At 36.8% G+C, this 27,701-nt stretch overlaps 1 protein-coding gene across 2 annotated transcripts in view; it reads right to left on the reverse strand.

The window, feature by feature from the left end:
• The window catches only part of Sos (Son of sevenless guanine nucleotide exchange factor), a 530,159-nt gene that overhangs the window by 323,125 nt on the left and 179,333 nt on the right, over positions 1-27,701 (reverse strand). For both annotated transcript variants that reach the window (XM_089247363.1, XM_089247362.1), the window contains 2 exons: positions 18,932-19,042; positions 15,152-15,250 (listed from right to left, as the gene is read on the reverse strand). In XM_089247363.1, coding sequence (XP_089103489.1) covers positions 15,152-15,250; positions 18,932-19,042 — 210 coding nt within the window. The remainder of the gene's footprint in view (positions 1-15,151; positions 15,251-18,931; positions 19,043-27,701) is intronic.

The raw sequence follows: 27,701 nt of genomic DNA on the forward strand, positions 1-27,701 counted from the left end.
ATGCTATAATTGCCAAAGATGATCGACCAGCACTGTTTGGAAGGGATTGGATAAGATATTTCAAGCTGAATTGGCCTAAAATATTTTCTATACACAAATAGATACTGCCACGAGGTTGACTAATAAATATTTCAAGCTTTTCAAGGAAAGTTGTGAACCAATTAGACGTTGTCTAGTTTGTTTTCAATGATTGATTGACCTCAATCATAAGTAAACGCACACAGCCACTTTTATATATATTTGATTTAATCATAATTTTTAACAATAAACATTATACTATTAATACATCCTCCTTGCTTACAGTCCACAGGAGCCACACTCTAACTAACCAAAAACATACCAAGCTTCTTTCCTCTTCTACGCTGAGGGCCTCTCTCTCCTCACCCCTTCTAATACCATCATGTCTCTTCCTAATGGGGGGAAACCTTACAGACATATCAAGGCAACACTGAAAATGAAGGATGTTCAACCAGTTTTTTACAAATCACGTCCCGTGCCTCATTAATTGAAGTGACAGTTGCCGAAGAAATTCACAAATCCGTACAACATGGAGTGCTAGGTGCCATGCCTGCAATAAAATTGGACATATTTCTCCAGTATGCAAGTCAAAGCAGAAACATTTCACTGCTAAAATGATATCTACTGCAGATAAATCAGACACTGAAGAGTATAATTTATTTTCAGTGAATTCAATTAATAAATTGAATGAAGAATCTCGTTTCTTGGTTAGCGTACAGATCTGTGGTAAAAAATTAGAAATGGAGTTAGATACTGTGGCAGATGTAGCCATTATCTCCGAGTACTGGCTGAAGAAAAATTTATCCCATGTTGTTTCCAGATTTACGAATGTATTTCTCAAAGATTACAATCAAAATCCTATTGATGTTTCTGGGGAGGTGACATTGTAGATGTCACTTATGAGAACCAGACTTCCACAGACTTCCAAGTTTTGTGCAATAATTGTCAAAGGAGATCGGTCAGTATTGTTTGAAAGGGACTGGATAAAATGTTTCAAGTTGAATTGGCCTAAAATATTTTCTATACACAAAGTGAATGAATCTAGTGATCCTGCCAAGAGGCTGACTGATAAATATTACAAGCTTTCCGAGGAAAATTTGTAGAGCATTCCAGTTGGGCAGCATCTCTTGTGATTGTGCCAAAAAAAATTGTGATGTTCGACTTTGTGGTGATTTTAAAGTCACTGTGAACAAGTATCTTGATCAAGATCAGTATCCACTGCCTACACAGCAGAATTTGTTTTCTACTCTCAACAGCAGAAAGTCTTTTTCAAAGTTAGACTTGAGTCATGCTTATCAACAAATAGCACTTGATCACTGCTCTCAAAAATGTCTTACTCTCAACACTCATCTAGGTTTAGTATGTCTTTCGAGATTGTTGTATGACATAAATAGTGCACCAGCATCAGCAATTTTTCAATCAATTGAAAAGATCATTCAGGGTTTGCAATCAGTGATATATTTTCAAGATGATATTTTGATTTCTGGTATACAATTGATGCACATTTGAAAACAGAAAAGGTATTTCAACGATTTTCTGATTATAATGTCAAACTTAATTTGTCAAAACATAGATTTTGCAAGAAGTGTAGAATTGGCTATATAATTGACAGTCAAGGTATTCATCCTACTGATGAAAAGATTAGGAGCATTAAGAAAATGGAAGCTCCCACTAATGTTACTGAATTCAAGTCATTCTTAGGTCTCTTGAACTAAGTTTAAACACAAAGTTTATTAAAAATTCTGCTACGCTATTGTGAGGCTTCTATATAAATTGCTTCACAAGAACACACCATGGAAATGGTGAAAATCATCTCAGTATGAAGAAAGTTTTCAGAAATGTAAAACATTTATCGGGAATTATGAGAGGAATCGGTTGTGTTATTAGACGGTTGCGTGTAGTTTCAAGACAGAAACATGCATTTTTCTCTTACACGAAAGGACAGACTTTATTTACACAACATACTATGTACAGGACGAGAAACAAACTGCGTGATAACTTGAATAATCACATGATGGCGCTTTGAGCATGTACATCAATCATTGCGCTGAGGAAATGGTTTTCTTCTCCCACGGGTGTCTGCAGCAACGCCACAGACTATCCTCCCAGTGAGCGAGCGAACGATAATGAAGGAAATACAAGATTGATATTCACATATTAATGGAACGAAATTACAGCAATCAAATAATAACTAATGTGCATATATAAATATGTGCGACAGGTTAGAATTCAACATTTTGCAAAGACGAATGAAAACTATGAATGTATATGATGTGAACACATTTGCAAGGATTTGAAAAAATAATGTAAATAAACACATATATGTGTACACAAAGATGTGAAAAAAAAAAACTAATAATGTAAACACTTATGCAAGAAAATGTGATAAATACTATAAACACATATGCGAAAATGTAAGGACATAAAATACAAGAATATAAATGGGTGTAAAAATATATGCAATCAAAAATACGAAACAAATCGTTCTGGAAAATGAACTTTTCATCCATAACGAGTTGTTTTTTCTATAGTTTACACTGGACTTTTGGAGTCCTGTTTAGAACTGATATCATTTGGTAGTTCGGTGACTGCAGGTAGTTCTCTGTCATCCATGATGAATGCAGGTTTGACTCTGTCAATAGACACTGAGATTCAAGGGCGTAGCGAGGGGGGGAGGGACTTGGGGGTCTGGTCCCCCCCCCCCGAAATGTGAGAAAATGACAGAAAAAAGGAAAAAGATGGTCAAATCCATTGTTCTGTCACTTTGGTCTCCCCCCCCCCCCGAACGAAATTTCTGGCTACACGCCCCTGCTGAGATTTACCATTCACTTTAATTACAAAAACTTTATCGGTCCTTTGCACTACAGAATATGGTCCAGTGTAGAGTGCGCTTAATGCAGGTCGAACTTTGTCTACGCATAAGAACACATGAGAACAAGATTTTAAGGAAGGATGAACATAAATCTTGAAATTATTCTTATGAGGTGGAGAAATAGGTGATACATTGATGCATAGGTAGCGTCAGGTGCAGATTTGGACACCTCATCTAAAAGTAGGTCAGATGGCAATCTAATAGTGGTTCCATACACCAGTTAGGCACAGGTAGCTTGAAGATCCTCCTTGAAAGCGGATCGTAGACCCAGGAGGACTATAGGAAGCGATTCTGTCCAGTTGGTATTGTCGTGAGCAATGATGGCACTTTTTAGGGTGCAATGAAATCACTCGACCAGACCATTGGCAATTGGATGGTATGCAGTGGTTCGTATATGATCTGTTCCTAGTAGTGCTGCGAGCTGCTGGAAGAGATGAGATTCAAATTGAGTTCCACGATTTGTGGTCACTGTTGAAGGACAACCAAAGCGACTGATCCATGAATCAAAGAATGCTTTGATTCATTCGGCGTACTTCGGGCCATCTTGTAAATCTGTCTATCATGGTGAGACAGTAGATGTTCCCATTTGATGGTGGATAAGGGTCTATAATGTCAATGTGCACATGTGAAAAATGAGCGTCGGGAAGTGCGAAGGTGCTCAGAGGTGCTTTTGTGTCTCTGGATTTTTGATCGATGGCATGATTGGCAGCAGCGTACCCAAGCGGTGATGTTTTTGTTCATGCAGACGTGCCAACTTTTGGAATCCAAAAATCCGGAGATTCTCCCGAAGGGGTAACACCCCCCCCCCCCCGGCACTCATAGACACGAACAAAAAAAAATTCACAAAAATTTTTTTTGAAAAAAAAACCCAATTTTTTAATCACAAATTAAGAGAAAGCTACACCCCCCCACAAGGCAGGTTCTGCATCGCCCCCCCCCTCCTGAGCAGAATATAATTCCATGGCAGCCTTTCCATGCAGAATACAGAAATCACATCTACATATATACTGTTCATAAAACATAATTTTTCTTTCGTGGATGATAGATAATTTTGGGTATATGAACTCTTAAAAGCTTTATATAGCTTCAAGTTTTATATTTTCTTTCTGAAGACATATTTAATCGGAGGAAACAATTAAAAAAACTTCAAAATACAAAGCTGCTGACGAAAAAACTTGTGTTTACTGCACAGCTGTTAATGAAATACAATAATGATTATACAGGAATTTCAACTAAGGTCATGTCCCTGATAAATGATTTCCGATAAACGCTACATAAACAAAGTCACGTCTTTGCCAGTTACTTAAATGCGGTCACCAAGACTTTTTTATGGCTGCTCGATGGAAATGACCACGGGTGTCCTCTATGGGTGTTTTCCCTGACGACGACAGCAATCATTGACGTCACGACAACGTGAAAGCTCGCGTAAAATCTAATTTTCTGCGAAAATCTGGAGAAATTTTTAACAAATCCAGATAGTGGGAGGAAGGATGAAAAATCCGGAGTCTTCCACCTAAATCCGGAAAGTTGGCAGGTCTGGTTCATGTTTGGCTACACAAATCGTGAGCAAATGAGGTTTTTTGTTACAGCGATTCCAGGATGCGATAGATTGTGAAGGTGGTCAAAAATAAGCTTTTGATACGATTCTGGAACGAAAGGTCTGGGTGAGTCAGTTGAAATGCCACACCATAATTCACCATCTGTTAGATGACATGGCTGCAGTTCAACCTGTAGAGATGTGTTGTTATGCTTCAAAATTTCTTTCAGTTCCGGGTCGCTTGATTGACATTCCCCAAATTCTTTGAAATTAATGTTTTTTAGAATCAATTATTGTGTCGATTTCGATTCTTGACAGTGCATCTGCGACATAATTTTGAGAGCCTTGGACGTGACGGTTACCGGTTGAATAGTGGGATATCAAGTCCACATGCCGAAGCTGTCGTTGACAACATTTGTTTGGATTTTGCTTGAAGGCATAAATCAGGGGCCTCTGATCTGTGTAGATAATGAACTCCCTGCCTTCGAGCATGTGCTTGAATTTTTTTTATAGATGAATAAATTGCAAGCAGTTCTCGGTCGTATGCAGACCATTTGTTTTGACTTTTGGACAATTACATAGAGAAAAATGCAATGGGTTCCCATTTGTCGGCTAATTGCATGAGAGCACCACCCACTGCAACATCTGAAGCATCACCCAAACACTTAATTTAGCTCCAGGACGTGGATGTCTCAGGAGTGTCGCGTTTGCCATGGCATCTTTGGCCAAAGTGAACAACTTTGTTTCTTCATCGGTCCACAAGAGTTGATCATTGGCATGAGCAGAACGAAATGATTTTTTATTTTTATGACGTTTTAGAAATTTTATTAACGCATGTAACAAATTGGCAGCTTTCAGAATGAAACGTCGACAAAAATTGCACATACCGTGAAATCTTCGAAGTTGCGTCACACACGAAGATACACTGAACTCGATCCGTCAGAGGTTCGATGCTGCTTGCAGATAGCCGGAATCCAAGGAAGGTCTATGGTCTCTTTACCGAAGTTGCACTTGGAGAAGTCTGTTGAAGAGAGTCTTGAGATGATGGATGTGTTCATCAGGATCTTTTGATGCAATCAGGATGTCGTCGATGAATGCTTAAACTCCAGGAAGTCCTCTGGTCACTTCATCGATGAATCGCTGGAAGGTTGCACAATCCGAATTGCATCCTGGTGCTTTCAAACAATCTGAAAGGTGTGCATATTGCTGTTTTGTGGATGTCATCAGGATTTATTGGGATCTGACGGTAGGCTTTTATGAGATCTACATGGCTGAAAATTTTAGTACCATGCAGTTCAGCCGTGAAATCAGCTATGCAAGGAATGGGATATTTGTCTTTTAATGTTTATGCATTTAAAGCACAGTAATCCAGAACAGGTCTCCATTCCAAGGTACCCTTTTTTGGAACCATATGAAGTGGTGAGGCATAATTACTCCTCGAAGGTCTCAAATGCCCCAGTTGCAGCACACACACGTTGTGAAATTCCGATTTCGCTATTTTTAATCGGTCTGGAGCTAACCTACGAGGTTTCGCCACCACAGGCGGTACTTTTGTGGATACATGATGGATGGTGTTGTGCTTTACTGGTGCATTTGGATTAGGAAGTTTAGTGAACTCCGAGAATTCAGAAATCAGCTTGTGATACACTGAGTCACCGGCAATCGTTTTCCCCGAACGAATGCACGTTGCGTTTGAGACGCGTCCAGGACTTTCCAATTTCGTTTTCAAGTCACGTAGGAACTTGTTATGAAGGTCCGGGACTAAGTCGAAATAATGAAGGAAGTCCGCACCCAGTATAGGCGTTGACACATTCGCGACGTAAAATGGCCAGGAAAAATTCCGTCTCAAGCCGAAATCCACGGAAAGGATACGTTGGCCGTACACCTCGATGGATGATGACAGGCCGTTGCTTGCGCTGAGAAAGGCTTGCCGGCAAGTTTGAAACATCACTGCCCGTATCAACGAGGAAAGATAGATTAGTTTCCATGTCTTTCACAAACAGGCACTTACCGCTTGTGGTGCTACGCACATGACGCGATCGGCGATGTCAGCCGCTTTGTCCAACGTAAGTGGTGTGACCGCAGCCAGGATGGATTGCACAGATTTCGGCAAATGCTGAAGAAACAGTTCCAACATGAGCTCGTTCAGCATGCTGTGAGATTCTGCACGATGCTGCATGGCGCGCAAAAGTTCACTTGGGTAACGATCACCGAGTTGCTCTCCAGTGAGAAGTTCCCGTATCTTTTACTGTGACGATTCACCGCTGCGCTTGATTAATTCCGATTTCACGTGTCTGTAGGGATCTGTTGCTGTTGGATTCGTGATGACATCGAGGATGATGGAAGCTGCTTCCGGTGGTAGATGGGCCACTATGTAGTTGAATTTTGTGCGGCTGTTCGTTACCGGTTTCAGAATCCCCAGTTCGAAAGTTGATTTGCACATTAGGAACCATAGTGTAGGATCGGCGAATTGGTACGGTGGTATCTTTACCTCTGCCACGTCCGTCATGATTTCGCTTTTGCGTGGGCGAGAATGTTCAACTACATGTGTTGTTTCCGTTGAGATGGGCCCGCTGTTTTTAAATATAATGTCTCAACTGATGATCAGACTTTCCAAGGTCACCAATATAGGAAATTATGAGAGGCATCGGTTGTATTATTAGACGGTTGCGTGTAGTTTGAAGACAGAGGCATACATTTTTATCTTACACGAAGGGACAGACTTTATTTACACAACATACTATGTACAGGACGAAAAACGAACTGCGTGATAAGTCGAATAATCACATGATGGCGCTTTGAGCGCGTACATCAATCATTGCTCTGAGGAAGTGGCTTTTTTTTCCCACATGTGTCGGCGGTGACGCCACACATTCTATCATAGCAGTAGTTGTCCATTATGATAAAACATTGCCATTTCGAGTATCTTGTGATGCTTTTCCATTTGGTTTGGGAGCTGTTTTATCACATGCCATAGACTATGCGTCCAGAACATTTACTAAAGTTGAACAAAATTATTCTCAAACTGAAAAAGAGGCAGGAGCAATTACTTTTGCTATTAAAAAAATTTCAGCAGTATTTGTATTGGTAACTGACCTTCATCCCTTAATAATCATTTTTTCATCAGGCAAAGATGTCCCTGTAATTGCAGCAGCTAGGCTGCAGAGGTGGGCTTTGTTGTTATCTTCATTCAAGCATTCTATTGAATACAAAAAGGGTTCTGATAATGCCAATACTGATGGATTATCTCATGTCCGGTAAAATCTGAGACGGATGCACAATCTGATCTATTTAAGATTTTATATTGTGAGGATTTGCCGATAACTAGTTCAGATATTGCTAAGGCAACTCGAAATCACCCAATTTTGGGAATGGCCTTGAAGTATGTTCAAAATGGTTGGACTGAAAGACTTGATAATGAGGCTTTAAAATCATTTTTCATACGTAGGGATCAGTTGTCCGTGGACTGTGGTTTGTTGGTGGGGAATGCGTGAGATCATTCCAGAAAAACTTAGAACATGTTTATTAGATTCACTGCATGATACACATTCTGGAATTTCCAACATGAAAGCTATTGCCAGAAGTCATAGTTGGTGGCCACAGTTGGACAACCAAATAGAAAATCTTGTTCAACATTATTCTGCATGTCAGAAAGTAAGCGAAGCTTTACCAGAAACCCCACTTCAACCGTGGGTGTGGTCCGAATTCCCATGGGATAGGGTGCATATTGATTTTGCACAAGATCCAAAGAATTATCTTTTGGTTGTTGATAGCCACTCTAAATGGTTGGAGGTGATATAAATGACTTCTATTACTTCTGTTAGTACCATTGATGTTTTCCAACAGTTATTTTCTTGATATGGTTTATTGTCAGAGTTGGTTTCTGACAATGGTCCTCAATTGGTTTGAGGAATTCAGATCCTCTTCAAAATCTAATGCAGTTATTCGTACTCTGATACCAACAGATAATCCTCAATCTAATGGACTAGCAGAGAGGTCAGTACAGACCTTCAAGCATGCATTGTCAAAAATGCAAAATGATCCAAATGATCATAGTTCATCGAGTAATTCCTGATGACATATCGTTCTACACCTCATTCTACAATGTATTTATCACCCGTTGCATTGTTTTTGTCTACACAACTCAGAACACCATTGTCTCTTGTACATCCGTGTTCAAGCAAGCAAGGCTGTACCTTCTCTGGGCATACATTTTCTTGTTGTAAATTGGTGTGTTAATAAGTTGTTAACAAATTTACCTTTTCATTAAAATTCAAAATCTCTCAAAATTCTGTGTCTCTCACTATCTGTGTACATCATGCACCAAATTTATAGGATCAGAACCTGGATCGTATGTAAGGACATTGCACAGTGTCATCAACATTTCTTTGAACTGTTAAAGTTGTACACAGGATGACTAGAGGCGACCCGCTGTCGTAAGAGATAGCACTCCACACCATCCCACCAGGGGAAATAGCTGTATGCCTCTGTAAAACAAAGTTTGATTGCAATCGCTGGCCTCGGCTCCTCCACTCACGGGTCCAATGGTCATCTGCTCCAAGACTGAAGCGGGATTCATCACTGAACACTGTGCAATGCCAGTCTTAGGGCATTGATCATCGGAAACAACTCTGTCAATGTTGTGGGGTTTAAGGCAGACATCTTAAAGGCTGCTGTGAGCATAACCTCACCTCCACCAAGCGCTGTGAAATGGTAGAAGATACCACAGGTAGTATGAAAGAGACTGTAGCATGTTGGATAGAGAGCAATGATGTTCTTGGGAGAAGCTTGGGACTGTCGCACAATTATCTGATCTTGCCTCACATTTGTGTTCCTTGGCCTTCCCGAGTCATCATTTGGCTGCTGAGTTCCTTGCAGCAAGCACTGCTGCCAGCACTTTTGCACAGCAGTGTTTGAATGGTGCAGATCATGGGCGGAGATACGGGGGAACGTAGCATTGCCCCCCTCCCCAGTGTCAAAGGCGGAGTCGACTGATCTAGTGTATGTATGAATTGACATAATCAACATTGTGCCCCCCCCCCAGCGATAATGACCAGTGTTCCCCAGACTTCCATGTCTATCTCGGCTATGGTGTAGATTGTGGCCTATCGCTTGTATGACCAGCCAGCTTCACGTATTCAGACTATATGACCACGTTCAAAGCCATCCAAGTGGCTATTAAGGTGTTTGACAATGTCATAACAGGATTATTGGTTGTGTCTCCAGACAACTGCAATGCCAACAACGAAAATAAATAAACTATGGGGTTTGGGGTTCTAACCCCCCAAGCCAAGATTATAGTGCTATTTTGCAGAAAAAATGTAAAAATCCCCCAAAAAAATTCTGCATACGCCTATGTATACAATGTTAATTTCGCAGTCAAGAAACCCTGGCTAGGATCAAATTTATTGGCTTTGAAAATTAAATCATTTGCCTACCTGGTATAAAGGAATTTTCATGCGAAACTTCAAGATGATAACATTATTTTTTAGGGGTGCTTCGTTTTTTTGCAGAAGAGTACTTTATTTATTGGTTTTAAACAATATATTTTTCAGAATTTTATCCAACATAATAAATAACGCTAAAAACTTATATGTATGTATATATATATGCTTCTCAAAACCTCTGATATGCAGGAGTTATATTCAGTGGAACGAGAATACATTCTCTACCCTTCATTGCAACATTAACCACGAATAGACTGTAATTACATTCAAGTTTGTTGCCCAAAACCTGCTGAACAGAGCGTTAATATGAATAATTTGCCTCCGTTTCAATTCATGTGCTGATAATGGTACAGGGTGATCCAAAAGTCATGCAAACCGTTACAAAATAATTTTTTTCTCAAATTCTACTGGTTGTGAATGCAAAGTTTTTCCATAGCTAGCAGAACTATACTGTTCACGATTAAAAGTCTTTTATTTTTTCATGAGCACCCATGCTCTTAGTGGTTCAGTGTATGATCAAGATGGTTTTTTGCCAAAAACAAAGAATATTGTTCAGTCATGAAATTTTTTTTAACTCATTTATTTGAAGCTGTTATTGAGGCATTCAAAAATGAATTCCCAGATGTTTCTGTGACTAATAAGACCAATCATCCAATTGGTGTCCTATTTTTGAGAAACTGAAATGTTAAATGTTAAAGACCAAATCGTGAACAAGGACAAAATGTTGAACTCACCTTTAAAAAGTGTAAGAAAGTTGTTATCACAGATAGCTATGTCCTGTGGTACTACTCACAGAGCCATGAAGAAATTAAAGTTTAACGCTTATCGTGCTTGCATTGTTCATGAGTTGAAAGCTCCTGATGAGATCAAATGTTTGCATTATTGTTGACAGCCCAGATCCTTTATTGATGAAAATGGTATTGATAATCTTGATTCTGTGTTCTTTACAGATGAAATCTGTCAGACCAGACACGAACCAGACTCTGTCCCTTCTGGGATCTAAGCCTTTTACCTGCGTAGGTTACACAGATGAAACTTGGTTCCATCTAACAGGCTATGTAAACAGCCAAAATAACAGAATATGGTGCACCAAAAATCTGCACAACTATCATGAAAAACCTCTGCATTCGATCAAAATCAGTGTGTGGTGAGCAATTTCACACCATAGGATAGTAGGTTCACTTTTACGAAACAAAAAATGAAATTCATACAATGGGACTAAAAAACAAAGTTTTAATTTCAGGCACAGCTTTTAGTGTTGAGGTATATACATTATAATTAAAGGAAGCAGATTAGTGTTTGAAACATATTACTACTTCAGTATTTGGGTTATGGCCTTGCTGTGTGTGTGCAAATTTAATTTTTTGCCAAAAATTGTTTTTGATTTTGTATGTATGGGTAACGACAGAAAAAAAATTTCCATGTCGAATACTTAAGAACTTTAAAATATAACATTTTGAGATGTTATGGAACTGAAACTTTTAACATTTAAACTTTAAACAAGCATTTATTTTTTAACGATGTTGTTAGTAAACAGCTGATATATATATATATATATATTGTATATACATTTGTGAGAATTTTCTAACTCTTGAAAAATTTTGTTTCCCAGGAACTTGGCTGTAGGTAGCTACGAAGTTATGTGAAGGTTTTCAAGGTTAATAAACAATTATACCAGAGCAAACAAAGGTAATTTTAATTCTTTGTATTTGACTGATGCATGATTTAATGACATAAATTTTAACATTATGTTGTATCATTTTCACTGATTTCATTTGTATCAACAACCCGAGTGGAACAAATACAGTCGAACCCCCGATTTAATGCCACCATCCCACCCAAAGAATTTTGCCGTTATATCAGATCGCAGACATAATAGCGTTTCGGAGAGGCTGTATTACAAAATTCACATGTTTATTAAGAAATGTATTTCAGTGTCTCATTTATGTTGCATGATGAATAAAATAATCTATTTTATACACATTCAATTTTAAGTTGAGAAAATTCATAAAAATTGTAAACTATAAAATCAATTGAATATTTCTCAATATAAAACTTAACAGAAACATACTTCCCTCTGAAATTATTGTAATTTCAGCAACACATTTTATATGTGCAAAAACAAAATAAGCGGGGGGGGGGGGGGGAGGAAGGTGGCATTGTTTTTAGTCCATACCATATTGGTTTTTCTCGAGAAATATCTTGCTATGAGTAATTTTCTTTATAATCATAATTTTTTCAGATACTATTGAAAGAACAACTCTTTTTGACATAATTGAATTGAGCAAATTAAGATAGATTTCTTAATGGCTACCTGTACCAATCAAAATTTGACCAGTGCAAGTAAAAACATGTATACTGTTTTGAACTTGTCTAGGCTATATAAATGAGAGGGAGGACATTAAAAAAAACCTTTAGAAGCTTTGCTAACTGAAAAGCAATATTAATTCTTTGAAAATGTTATTATCATATTTACTGATTAGCAAATTTTGTGAATGGAAATATTGAAACAATTAATATAATTGACAAATAATATCATACTTTTTAACTAGTGAGACCATACAACACTGCAAAATTTCTATGTTAATTTAAATAGGGTTCCCGATCCACAAGAGGTCGCTAAGAATGTGTTTTAATGCAAAGCTGAAAGTAAAGTGAAAATATAAAGTAAGCTGCATGCCAATAGGTTTTTTTACTTCATCTGTCTGACCAAAATTTTAGGGTAGAAACATGGCTCGATAAATTGAAAAACATTTTAGGCGCCGGCCAAATTTCTTGGCAGCCAAGCATATTTTTAGGAGAAATAGTCCAAAATAAAAACAAATTATATTCAACTTTTTCAGCACTTAGTGATGATAACTCCTAAAATTCCTAAAATTTGTGAAGCCCTAGGCAAATACATTTAGACAAGAACAAGTGCATCTGTGTGCAATGCCAGGCCTCCCTTGTAAACCACAGTTGATGCATTTTGGATGCTACTGTGATAAAATGGTGGTGAGTCGACAAAGTGTTATTGTGCATGAATTATCTCTACTTATGCAACTAAAGACTGTTATGATTTGAAATCAAATATACAGTACATTTAAAGATTGATAAGCATAATAAAAGTGTTTTTTTCTTCCTCTTTCTAATTTCAGGTAAATCAACATTTGAAGATGCAAATGAAAATTAATGAATCTCAAAAAATTATATTCTTGAAAGGTGTGACTTCTAAGAAAAGTACAACAAATAAATTGTGATTATGATAACTTTCTATGAACATATGTTTGAAATAAAATGTTTTTGTATGACAAATCATGTGTGCAAGTTGTTATTCAATTCATGTTTATATTAATCAACTTCAATCAATCATTCATCTTCTAATCAACTGAAATGAAATATACGATCAAATGAAAGTTATCAGGTGAAGTTATTTGTTGGAAGCTAAATATGAAACAGATAAATTGATGAAAGATCTTTAATATAGAAGTATATATATTTTAAATATTGAAGTATTCACTTGCATTAACAGGTAAGTGCTCATTCATAGAAAATCATGTTCTGATAATATTTTTTAATACTGAGGAGAAACCCATAGTTTGAAACACAGAACTACAATACGCAGCAAGGCAGTCAATTCTTTTAATTATAAATTATCAATAATTTATTATTTTAGTTGCTCCAGAAAGAATTTGCAATTTGTTGTTTCAATGAATTTAAAACGAATAAAAAATCATTTAACAAATTGGTCTTTAAAACAAAGTGGCACTCAATATTAAAAATAGTATTCAGCTGGGGCCTCAAGTAGGGCTCCTGAGGTGAATAGGGGGCCCAAAAATCTATAATTATTTTGCATAATAACCCTTTCAAGAAGAGCCCCCCCCCCCCAAAAAGGGAAAGTCTGCCCCGAAAAGGCACATTACGGCCATAGGCTCAACTAGTGCCGGTAACCTTAATTTAAAATCTTACATTTGGTTGTAAGAATTTTTTTTCAAATTTTGATTTCATCAGTGCAGCTGGGGTCCCATATACTCGCTTCTTCAAGCATCCAAAAGTGGGGTCCATGAGCTCGGACAAGAAAAATACTTTGACTATTATTATATACTGAATCTTATTCTAAAAAAAAGTCGCAAAATGAAAAATGCAACGTCCTTATACATTTACAAAATAATTAAACTAGCCAGCGATATTAGAGTAAAAAAAATTGCAAAACACGGGTGACAAAAAAATGTATGGCGAGTCCCTCGGAAAAAAAGTTCGTTTACAACATGTTTGTTTGTAAACATGAAATCGCTGCCACAACCCACTGCGGAAAAACGATTGTTAAATAATTAGTAGTAGTTGTAGGCTTCAAACGGCATCCCAATTGGTTAGAGATCTGTTACTCTCGAAACCAAAAATTTTCTCCCCCTCTAACTACTGTTTCACGTCACGTGACCTTAAGGACTGGTAGTACCTCTTAACTACTAGTAGTTGAAGCGGTCCTTAGCTTCAATCCTCCGACCGGTAGTTCATTAGGACTAGTAACTACTAAGGACTGCAGAGATAGTTCACCCCCAGAAGACCTGATTATTCCCAGTGGGGACACCTGAAGGCAAATGTATAGAAGCATAATCCCCATTCCATTGACGAACTGAAAAAAAATTCAATCAAAGATTGAAAAGTAAGTGCGCTTACCCTGAGGAAAATGGAAAGAAATCTGGCAAAAAAATAAATAAAAAATACACGCTTGTATTCACATGAAAGGTTTAATTTTGAACACGTCATGACATTTTGAAAAAAAACTTTGTTTTCGCATCAACGAATGTTGTTTCATTCGAACTGATATAGTTTTTTGATTTATGTCTTGGTATCATGACTTTTGGATCACTCTGTATATATTTGATCAAAGAAATGGAAAACATGTATTATTACTGAACACACACACACACACGCACGCAAAGAACCATTTTTCAAATTATAATTATTTTATCCAATTAAAAGCAAGAGTTTAAATACACCATTCAAAAATGTAAAATTATTATATACAGTGAAATGCTTATATAACTATATTCAAGGGACCACAGATTTTAATTTACAACTATGTGGGGACAGTACAGTAACATTGTTACCCAGGCAATTAATTTTATAGTGGGAATCATTATACAGGACTTTCACTTTATATAATTCTTAAATGGTTATAAAGTTTTTAAGTTTTATTCAAATATTAAACAAGCATTCAAGTGATAAAAACTATGTAAGGTTACATAGGCCTGAATGTTTCTAATGTAGAGTAAATCTGTAGAGCAGGTAACATACCTTCAGACAATCAAAGTACTGAAAGCAGCGAAAAACTGGAGTCAGGAGTAACTTTGGCAAAGCATATTTTACAGCAAGTATGAAACCCTGACCAGCACTCTGTTTAAAAAAAATTAAGATTATGAAATCTGATGAATTAATAAATAAACTATATATGTTACAATATGAATATATATGAATCAATCAATAAATCTATATATGTTACATATATAAAATGTGTATATTACATTTTTCTGCATAAGTGTCACACAGTTGAAGAAATTCAATATAAAAATACTTTTGTTCACCAAAACTTCTGCATATATTTTTTAATGATAATTTGAGTTTTACGTATAAACTTAGTGAACACTGGAATATTGCACACCATAAAGCTGCAGAAATTCAAATGTGTCCGATCTCATTACTCATTTCCATTCTCACTTCACCTACTTATCAATTTCGAACGCAGCTGTCGCATTAATAGTGCAGGTCATTTTAACTTCATTCACAACTCATCCATCCCAAGCAGAAGTTCAAGAGCTTATTTAGTCTATGGCTTTAATTCTAACTACAGCATTATTTCTCAGTACCCTTTTCTCCCATTAGAAATGTATCACCTTCTCCAGGCGAAACTATGGTTGTTATATCATACCGTGATTTCTGCAGCATCCACCCTGCAGTTCAGCTCATCTTGTGTGTGTGGGACCATTTGAAGTCGTCTTTTTATAATTTTGTTCCAGTTAAAATATTGATAGCCATTCTATCTCCTTAATTTAGAAGAATGAATAAATATAATCACAACTGTTTCACAAGTTTTACAAAGCTTGTATTTGGCTGAATGAATGAACCCCAGAACTTTGCCACTGGACTTATCCCGTTGCCGAGATCTCTTCCAGCCCAGCTTCGTGGCAGAGTCTGGAACACATAAGCTTGTATTTGGCTGTATGCTTGGTGAAACTAAAACTTGAGCATTGTTATTACGCACTGATATGCAGCATTGTTTTTCAAAAAAACTGCAACTGCAAAATATTTAAAAAGCATAAATAGGCTATCTTATAAGTTTAGAATAAAGAGGTGTATTTATTTGAAGAACCAATATACACTGGTGTAAGAAATTAAGAGAATTTGCAGACTTGGTCGATTATCTCTAGAACTACTGTACCGATTTTAATGAAATTTGATATGTACATACATTGATACAATATAAAACAAATAACCATTCAATAATTGTAATACACACGCATGATTCGAAATCCAAGAAATTCGCCGAGGTGTGCTAGCAAACAAAATGTGTCTTAACTTACGCGCGCTTATAAAGCCTGTTTCTCTACTGGCTCCGCCTACACACACGTGTTCGCTTATGTATTTGACGTACAAGATTTGCATTTTTGTCTAGAAGCAGTGGTTTTACATTCAGTTCAGTTCTTTTCATGAAATTCGATAAAATATGCAAATTCTCTTAATTTATTTCACCAGTGTGTATATACAGGGTGATTATAAAAAAACTATCCCGACATATGGGCCCCTAACTATCATACCATTCACAGAAACTGAATGAAATTTTGGCATAAGGTATTTTGATGTATGCGCTCAAGAATGATATGGAAAAAAACAGTGTCACTCTAACAGTTACGGTTACAGTGAGAAAATTTCGAAAATATCAAATGGCAACACCAAGTTTTTTGTATTGGAATGTGATCTCCATTGTAAAAAACCCTAAATAGCATTCGAATGGCAACTGTAGCATGAAAATCACCGGCAGTAGATAGGCTAAAAGTGAGGACAACCAATAAGGACAGAGAAGCAGCATAAAATAAAGCATTTTATTGTGTTTCACAAATTTTCCACATGACCTTGTGGAGGACTAATCAGGCTGGGATCTCAGCCGAAGAAATGGTGTGACGAATGAAACGAACATTAATGCTCTGGTGCACGGCAAAGTCCTTTTTACTTTTCCTTGCCTAGCTCTGGGGATTTTCGTGCTACAGGTGCCATTCCAACGCTATTTAGTGTTTTTCAGTATGGAGATCACATTCCAATATAAAAAACTTGGTGTTGCCATTTGATATTTTCGAAATTTTCTCACTGTAACCGTAACTGTTAGAGTGACACAGTTGTTTTCTATATCATTCGTGAGCGCATACCTCAAAATACCTTATGCCAAAATTTCATTCAGTTTCTGTGAATGGTATGATAGTTAGGGACCCATATGTCGGGATAGTTTTTTTATAATCACCCTGTATATACACACTGGTGAAATAAATTAAGAGAATTTGCATATTTTATCGAATTTCATGAGGAATTTTTTTAAAGTAAGTAACGTTTTGAAATTGTGCCACTGCAGCGCTGCGGTCGGCATTCTGCACATGCGCACTGTCTACCTACATCTGTTGGCAAACCACAGACAAAATTATGGAAACATTCGACCATGTTTAAGTTTGTTTGTGAGTATTTAAAATGCCTCAGACTGTGAAATACCCACTGTGATTCGTTTTGTTAGTGCTAAAGGCTCTGAAAAGCGGCTGAAATTTATCGTGAGATTAGTGAAGTGTATGGAAGAAACATCATGAGCAATGGAATGGTACGGAAATGGGTTAGAGCTTCTAAAGATAGCAAGCCGCACAAATGTTCATGATGAGGAACGAAGTGGGTGACCTTCTGTCATTACTGAAGATTTGGTGCAGAAAGTTGATGAAAAATTGAGGGAGAACAGAAGCTTTACGATTTTGTCATTATCTAATGAGTTTCCTCAAATTTCCAGAAATGTTCTCTATGAAGTTGTGACCGAACGCCTAAATTATGGAAAGTTGTGCAATCAAAAACAAAAAGCGTGGCATGTTGAGTAAGGGAATCGTTTTGCTTCATGACAATGCCCACGCACACGTGGCTAATCAAACCATAAATCTCATCGCCTCATTTCACTGGGAACAACTTGATCACCCTCTGTACAGTCCTGATCTAGCACCCAGTGACTACCACATGTTCCTGCATTTGAAGAAGCATCTGGGTGGTCAGCACCATGACGACAACGAGGTCAAAACAGCTGTATTGTAGTGGTTGTCAAATCAGGGGGCAGACTTCTATGCGGATGGGATTCAAAAGCTGGTTGTATGATACGATAAATGCCTAAATATTGGTGGAAAGTATGTTGAAAAGTACATTAAGGTACAGACTTTCATGTAAAAAAAAAAAATTGTTAAGGAAAGTCAACTTGTCTTCTCTTAATTTCAAAACGGTACTTATATATATATATATATATATATTTTTTTTTTTAACCTCCTCTAACAAAAAATATAAAATACTGCATTTTAACATGTATAAGGAACCCACTTTCTGCCAGAAATTTGTCCCTGAAATGAGGGGGGGAGGGTGGTTTCTTATACACACATGGATAGTATCTTCAACATTTTCCCAAAATTTGATCCCAAAAAAATCAAGTGTTTCTTTACACAGTAATTATACGAGTGACACCAAAAATTTCTTATAAAAATAAAATAAATTGAGCTGTTCAAACTGTCTATGACATTTGACGTGAACATACATTGAATGGGACATATGCTTCAAATTTTTAAGAATCCTTTTTCTAAATTTCAGGTGTAGCATGTTGAAATGGTGGCTGTGTCAAAGTGCAAGTAGCTGAGGTTGATGTTTTCAACTCATAAAAGTGGGGGAAAAACGACTTGACTCTAAAAATATGTTATAAAACTGTCCTATTTAAAAAAGTAACTTTGCGTCAAAAAAAACTGTGACTCATGCAAGAGCGCCACTTTTTCTCTTGAGAGGCATTCTAATTAAGCATACCTGTAAGGAATGACACACTTTTGGACACTGGAGAGCTTCCATTAGTTTTTCTTCACTTTCTGTATTCAAAATATCACGTGCATATTTATCATATACATCAAATTCTTGATACTGAAAATAAAAATTTAAACAACCTTTTATTACAATGCACAGGATTTTAATAATTTTTTGCGTACATGGAAATTCATTTATTTATATTCACAATGAATAAGGCAATAACAAATTAAAAAATATCTGTTTTGTTATAAAAAAAATTGAGTAGAACAATAATATAAGAAGAGCCTCTCTATCTAGAAATTGACAGGAACACAAAATCATTTCAAGACAGTTTCTGGAAAGCACAGTGATTACATAAGAAAGTAAAAATATCATAATCACAAAATTACTTTCCAAAATCGTGGTTCCCATTACATGAATTTTTTTTCCTTAGCATGGTATAAACTGTTGTGGAACAAGATGCATATCATAGTATATTAGCAAAAAAGTTGTGAATATATTGGACCACTTTCTACATTTTGCTCAATTATTGTCAAACTATTCGGCCAAAAATTTTTAAATTGATTAGGATAAGCAACCATTTATGTTCGCAAACATAGTTGTATATAATTTCTGTGCATCTAATTTTATTTCCAAATTGTATCACATACAGTATCAGACCTGATGCTTCTTATGGTAAGAAAATGAAAATGTCAGGAAATGTAACTACTGTTGTACACTGGTCCTTGTCCTTTAGAGGCAGCTGGTGTCTTTATTGAGTTATAAGACCACTTGCCTCTAACATAGTGAAGTCACTACTGCTGCTGCTGTCTCTTTTTGAAGGAAGGGGGGGGGGGGCGCAGGAAGTCTGTGAGATGATACACCACTACATTTGGATGTGTGATGCAATCCTCATTCATGAATTTGTTAAAGAATGTAGAAATGTAGAATACATCAGAATGTAGCCCAAAACTAAGTAGCAAATGTGGTAAGAATGTTAAATTTTGTGGCTAATACATATAACTTTAAGTAACTAAGATACTCAATATGAAAAAATATATATTCAGGCCACTTTTATGAATTTTTTTGAATAAACCCACTAATTCAGCATTTAAAGGTATAACATCAGAATGTACTCAAACAATAGACGATATCGTAAGAATGAAAAATTTTAACTAATAACTAACCATTATGATATTTTTCAAGGGAAAAAATATTTAGTGCACCTTTTTATGTCATTTTTTGAGGGAAAAAACCAGACTGGTTTAAAAAACACGTGGTTAAAACCAAGGTTTAAACCAAACAACCCTGGCCCATTCTGGACTAAAAATATTGCCCTCCTCAGTTAAAAATATCAGACCCTTCTCTATTGAAAATAATAAATTACCCTTCTCTATTGAAAATAATAAATTACCCTTCTCTATTGAAAATAATAAATTACCCTTCTCTATTGAAAATAATAAATTACCCTTCTCTAATAAAAATATCAGCTCATTTTGATGGATGCCCATTCTGAAAAGAATATTTTTATTTTTGAATTATTTACAGATGAACTAATTTGTGTTTGAAGAATTTATTTACCCATGAAAATATCAATATTTTTTGACTGAAAATATTGAAAATATCATGCAAATAAATATTAGATATATATCTATATATATAAAATTGATTTTCTGTCTGTCTGTGTGTGTGACTCTGTGTGTGTATGTTCTCTATACAAATCTACAATTTTAGATCGATCGTCGCCAAATTTTACATATATACCAAATGGGACCCGACTTGAACGATAGGCTACTTTAAATTTACTACTTTTCGTCAGCCCAGGGCAAATGCCCCAAATGGGCAAAAAACTGTCCGGCAACAATGGTTTTTGGGCCTCAACAATCACTTTCCGAATGTTTACTTTGGTTACCACGGTTCCCTAGCAATGCGTTCAAGACGTGTATATGCCTTTACAATGGTTTGTCATTTCTTCAACGCTGTCAGTATATGTATACCATTTATGCCTTTATAATGGTTTGCCACTTTATTCAATTCTCCCAGTAATGAGAGCTTTTTGAATAGACACCATCATCAGCATCACTTTGAGGGTAAAGGGCCATTCAAGTATTACGTCATCATCGATGGGGGGAGGGAGTTTCCGATTTGATGACTTTTGATGACAAGGGGGGAGGGGGGGTTTGGATAATGCTTATGTCATCAAGTACCCTTTATGAAAATATGAGTAAGGATTCAAGCTGGTGACGGAAATTTGCTGACGGGGGGGGGGGGGGTGGAGTGTCAGCATTTTGGTGACTTTTGCTGACAAGGTGGGGGGGGGGTCAAAAATGTCTAAAAATTTGCTCATGTAATACTTGAACGGCCCCCTAAGGCAAAGGATGATGCCCCATAGAAATCAGTGTTAAAATTGCAGATTTTACTGTAGCAATGCGGAAATTTGGTGGGGTTTTCTGTCACATCAATAATTTTAAAAATTGTATTCAATACTCAATTTTTGAAATATTGAGTTGAGTTCGCTTAGAGATATACGAAGCCCAGAAGATTAAATATGAAGTAATTTGACGGACCTACTTTTGAGTTGGATATCCATGCAATAACATTGATTTCAACTTTTTATTTATATCTTCTCAAGCATGAAAATTCAGTTCTCCGTATTGTCTTTTAATATTCAACTGCATAAATTCACATATAGTTTAGGTTGCTTTAAATTAATTATGGGCCCGTAAAAAGTACATCAAAAATATTCCACAGCTTTAATTAAGCATTTTTTGAAGCAGAAATAGGCAGAGATAGATAATTTGAAGTTCAAAGGGTGGAATCGAAATACCTAGCACCCTTTAAAAAAAGAAAAATATATGTATTTTTTTTTACGTTTCTTTAAATCTAGATTTGTTTCTTTCATAAGTCGCGTAGGAAGTCGCCATATTGGTGAACTTGGACACGGTTTGCATGTACCTAAAAGAAAGAGGGAGATATCACGTGATCCAAAAAGCCTCATTTAAGAAAACCCAGGCAGCGCCAGGTATTATAGCTAGGCGCATTTGGCCAAAATCCTTATTAGTTAGATTACAGGGTATAATCTATATTGATCATCCAGATTTATCTCCTGCATTTTTGTAATTATACAAATCCACATTCCTCTACCATTTTGGCAATTGTGCAAGTTCGAAACATGTTCCCTTATTAATTTTTGTAATTATGCAAGTTGCAAAATGTTTTTCTTTCATTTTTGTCGTTAAACAAGTTCGTAGCATGTTTTCTTTCCCATTTTTGTACCCGGGCAACGCCGGGTATTATAGCTAGTCTATATATAAAATTGATTTTTTTGTGTGTGTGTGTGTTCTCTATACAAATCTACAATTTTAGATCTATCATCACCAAATTTTGCATATATACCAAATGGGACCCGACTTGAACGATAGGCTATTTTAAAAGTTCGTCTGAGCCAGGCAAAAAAACTGTCGGGTAACAATGGTTTTTGGGCCTCAACAATCACTTTCGGAACATTTACTTTGGTTACCGTTGTTTTCCTAGCAATGCATTTCAGACATGTATATGCCTTTACAATGGTTTGTCAATTCTTCAATGCTGCCAGTATATGTACATAATAATTTATATGCTTTCATTTTATAATGGTTTGTGACTTGTACAATCCTCTCATTAATGAGGCTTTTTGAATATAAATAATCATCAGCATCACTTTAAGGGTCAAGCGAAGGATGATTCCCATAGAAATCGGTGTTTAAATTGCCGACTTTACTGTAGAAATGCAGAAATTTAGTGGGGATTTACACCACATCAATAATTTTAAAAATTAAACTGAATTCTCAATTTTTGAAATATTGAGTTCACGTAGAGATATATATAGGAAGCCCAAAAAATTAAATATGAAATAATTAGGTGGACCTACTTTTGAGTTAGATATCCATACAATGACATTGATTTCATCTTTTTATTTATATATTCTCAAGAATGAAAATTAATGTCTTCGTAACGTGTTTTAATATTCAACTGCATAAATTCATATAGTTTATGTTGTTTTAAAATAAATTATGGGCTTGTAAAGTACATAGAAGAAATTTCACAGCTTTAATTAAACATTTTTGGAAGCTGAAACAGGCAGATGGATAACTTGAAGTTCAAGTTAATATAACAAAATAATAAAAATCCTAAAAAAGTTTTGCCACTGGCGTTTGACCATTCGCACTAGAGATGTGAGGTGAGAATATTCTCTCAAAGGACTACTGTTATAAATTACTAGAAAATATTCTTATCAAAACTAATAATTATTCTCAAATTATTTATTTAGATTATTTATTATAATACATGTTATTACATATATTCTTGATAATACTCTCTGGAAAGATTTCGGTAACTGAAGAATATTCTCATCGAGGAGAATATTCTCTGGAAGGACTATTATTAATAACTTCAGAATAATTATTTTTATTTCTATAAGAATATTCCCCAGTAATTTATGAAAGTAGTCCCTCCAGAGAATATTCTCAAGGATATTATTTGTAATTATTTATTATAAATAAGAGGACAATATTCTCATCAAGAACTTATAAAAATATTGTGAAGTTATTTATAATAGTAGTCCTAGCAGAGAATATTCTCCTCGATGGGAATATTCTCCGAAAGATTATTCTCAAGAATTTTACATCTCTAATTCCCACAACGGAAAAAAAAGGTCCGTGCATTTCTGGGTTTAGCCTCTTTTTACCGTCATTTCATACCAAATCACATACATGCTGTGATGTCACTGATTCAGCTAACAAAAAGTGACACAAAATTTAATTGGACTGAAAAAGCTCAAAATTCATTTGACACATTAAAAAAGTATGTGCCAAAAGAATTTTGTCTTCATGTCTAAAACTTCGTGAACCTCACAAACTATGGTTCCTGTACACAGATGCATCTTCAGAAGCAGTAGGTGCAGTCCTGATGCAGGATGATGAGAAAGGTATCCGTCACCCAGTCACTTTTGCTTCACGCAAACTCAAGCCAGCAGAGGTCAAGTACAGTACAGTACAGTAGAGCGTGAACTTCTTGCCCGTGTCTTTGCTACATCTTACTTCAGACAGTACCTGTACCAGGAACATATCTTTATTTTTTGTGACCAGGCTAGCATCTTCAATGTGTTAAAATTAAAAGACCCACACTCAAGAATTGCCAGATGGCTGATGTTACTACAACAGTATAATTACACTCTCATACATAGACAACACTTACAAGCACACCGTGCTCAGGACAAGTCCCAGATGCTGATAGTTGCAATCGCTTCTCATTCAGACCAGAGAATAGCGATGGATTGTGTCGGTCCATTACCACAAACATCTGCAGGAAATAATTACATTGTTGTCATCTCTGACTATTTCACTCGTTGGACAGAAGCTTTTGCTGTCTCAAACATAAGGTCAGAAGTCATTGCACAAGTCTTGATTTGATACATTGCCACTCATGGTATTCCAGAAGAGATCATCACTGACCGTGGTGCAAAATTTCCTCCCTAAGATTATGACAGATGTCTATTCTACCCTTAGATTCAAGAAAATTACTACCCACGCCTATCATTCCTAGGCTGATAGTGTTCTAGAGCGTTTAAATGGAACTCTGGTCAAGTCTCTCTCACTTGGTAAATGACACACACAAATTGGGATATTCATCTCCAATGGGCTCTCATGGCTCACAGATCAGTACCACATTCTTCCACGGGTTATTTGCCAGCATATCTTTCATTCGGTCGTGAACTTCCAATCCCAGCAAATATGCTCTACAATGGTCCAGCCCCTTCGTACACACATACATCTCATGCACAGCATCTTCAAGAGACTTTTTCAAAATCATTTGAAGTAGTTAAAGAGAATCTTCGTGTTGCAGCAGAAATCCAGGAGTCGAATGGTTCCGTGAAAGCAGTCGACAAGAACATACAGGTTGGAGACCTTGTATACTTTTTCACCGTTAAAGTGCCACTTCATCTTTCAAAGAAATTCTTTAAGAAAAATACAGGAACGTACAAAGCATTAGACAAACTGTCATCAGTAAGTTTTCGTATCCAAAAAAGTTGATAATGCACAGGATACCCAGGTTGTCCATGTTGACAGATTGTCAAGACCAAATAGAAAATCTTCAGTTATTTCTTTGGACTCTAACGTAAATGAAAATTGGCCCTCCAATTCACAAAACCCAGAGTCTAACCAAGAGACACAGTACATAAATGATACTCTTTCTTTGTTGTCTTTGAGTGACATTGGTTTGTTCACGTCATTTAATGTGCCTATTGTTCCCAGACATAATGTGCCGATTTTGTTTGAAGACATAACCAATTCCATAATCTCCGCCCCAGTGTAGTTTGACCTGCAAGGTTTAGAGACTACTTATTTTATAGTATTTCAGTCTATATGTGTGTATATTAGTGTTAACGTTATAATTTTCTTTGAGTATTCATCTCTAAAAATATATTCTGTATTAGTTGTCTGACACATGAAAAGTTTTTATGTCTTCGTAGAACTGTTCATGTTAAGTGTGATGTAAGGATTCCATTCATTTTTGTTTTGTGTGTCTATAATCAAAACTAGTTTATCAGTTTGTACTCAGGGTAGACATGTGAACATAAATACTCAGTTTTCTCTTTTCTTCATACATTGATGTCATGTAAGTGCTGCGTCTCTTTAGGAAGTATGATTGAGTTGTCAAAAATCTTTTTCAAAATTAGGCTGTGACCACACACAAAGTCTGTGCAAATTTGAATCAAATCCTACATAAGGATACACGAAGCAACAAATTTTTCTTGTCCACTGCAAATTGGACACATGGTCAAACTAGTCAATTCTCACTCTCCAGTGTAAACTTTCATGAAACTCAGACATCCATTGAGCATGTGCATATCATGAAACTTGGTATGTCTAGGCAAAGAAATGTTGCAAATGTTTACAGGTCTCTAAAATTCAGTACTACATTTCTTGGAAATGTTTGTCACAATCCTAAAGATTTGCTCTGTTATGGCGTAGGCTGGTGTTGTGACTATGATGAACAGGAATCCTTAATACCCTGTTTTTCTCACTTTAACTTCGTAAGTTTTCATTAGACCCTAGGGTTGTAATTGCTTTGCTTGGCCTCCTAGACATATTACGATTTAAGTATACATGGCTCCATGGTCTTTTCACCCGATCCGATATACATCACTTCATTTCACTTCTGACACATCCCCCCTTTTATGTTTATTTTTTTTCATAAAAATGACTCTAGTTTATAGTGTCAGTCAGCGGATAAGGCTGGGGCTTCTGCACCACACGAACGTATCGTGTTGCTCTGATGGGGATGGATGTTTGTCCTCTTGACGACTGTCTAGTTGGCCTTCTCGGCACTTTGTTGTCATCCCGGACTGTGGGACCAGTAGGTGGGAGCTCTACAATTCCTGGATCCAATTCTGAACCAGGCTTAGGGCGTTCAGTCTTGTTCAGATGGAACTGATTTCTTCTCACAGATCCCCTTGATGTCTTGATGATGAAAGATCTTGGGGTATCTTTCCTGCGCTCAATTTAACACCACGTCTTCATATCCGCCACCCACACTGTGTCTCCTACATTCAGATGCTCTCGAGTGCGGACGCTGTGGCGATTATTGTAATATTTCCTCAGCTTCTCAATCCTTGCCTTCTCCTTCCCCCTTAAGCGATCTTCGTCGGGTTGGCAAAGCTTTAGCAGATGAGGGTAAATCGGAACTGTTGTTCTAAGGCGATGCCTCATCAGCAGTTGACTATGACCATTCTCCAATGGCGTGCTCCTGTACTGCAGCAGTGCTAGGTATGGATTGAATTTATCTTCATCAGCCCTTTGGCCACCTTGACCATACATTCGATGAAACCGTTTGCTTGGACTCAACGTCACGTGCTCAAATCCATACGTCCGTGCAAATTCTTGGAAAACTGGGAGTTTCTCACTTTCTCGAATTGACCCCCGTTGCCACTGTGTACCTCCTTCAGAATGCCATGGCAAGCAAAGATAGATTTGCAGTGCTCAATAACATTCGCTGGAGTGAGAGAGTTTAACAACGCATACTCTGGGTATAGCAAGTAGTAATCAGAAAGAAAATACAATTTTCCGTTTAACTTGAATACATCAATGGCCACCATTTCCGATGGTCTAGAAGGGAAGTCTGTCGGAATTAGTGGATCATGCCTGTTGCTCCCATTCTGACAACACACAGCACATTTCTTGATGCTGTCTTCAATTTGCGTTGACAGACCGGGCTACCAAACACACACTCTTGCAAAGGCAAGACACTTGTTCACTCCTAAGTGACCACAATGAAGTCGTTCCAGAATGTCTTGCTGTAAGACTGGTGGAATCATGAGGCGACTGTTTCATATAAGTAAGTCATCCTTGATGACTTACGATGAACAGCTTGTCCTTGACGTAAAAGTATGGTAATTCTGCTTCGCTCAATGTTTTCTTATCTGGCCAGGTGCCAACAATGAAAGAAATTATCTTCGAGATCGTGACATCTTTCTTCTGCCTATATTTGATCTCTAATATCTTAGTTTCCGAAGCAGGAAGTGTAGAGGTGACAAGTCTCGCGTAGGCCTTAGTCTCTTCCTCCAATTCACTGGAGTTGTCACTTTCAAGAGGGGCTTTTGAGAGGGCATCTGCTGCTAAGAGCTGTTTACCTGGAGTGTATGAGATTGTGAATGAATATCTCATCATCCATAGCCTGAAGCGTTATAAACGAGGCGTTAATTTATCCAGTTGCTTCGTTGAAAATATGGGCATGAGTGGTTTGTGAACGGTCT

The sequence above is a fragment of the Pholcus phalangioides genome, unplaced genomic scaffold, assembly GCF_987345545.1.
Source record: "Pholcus phalangioides strain wild (caught in Gottingen) unplaced genomic scaffold, Ppha-v1.0 ptg000003l_1, whole genome shotgun sequence".
In the NCBI taxonomy this organism is placed as follows: domain Eukaryota; kingdom Metazoa; phylum Arthropoda; class Arachnida; order Araneae; family Pholcidae; genus Pholcus; species Pholcus phalangioides.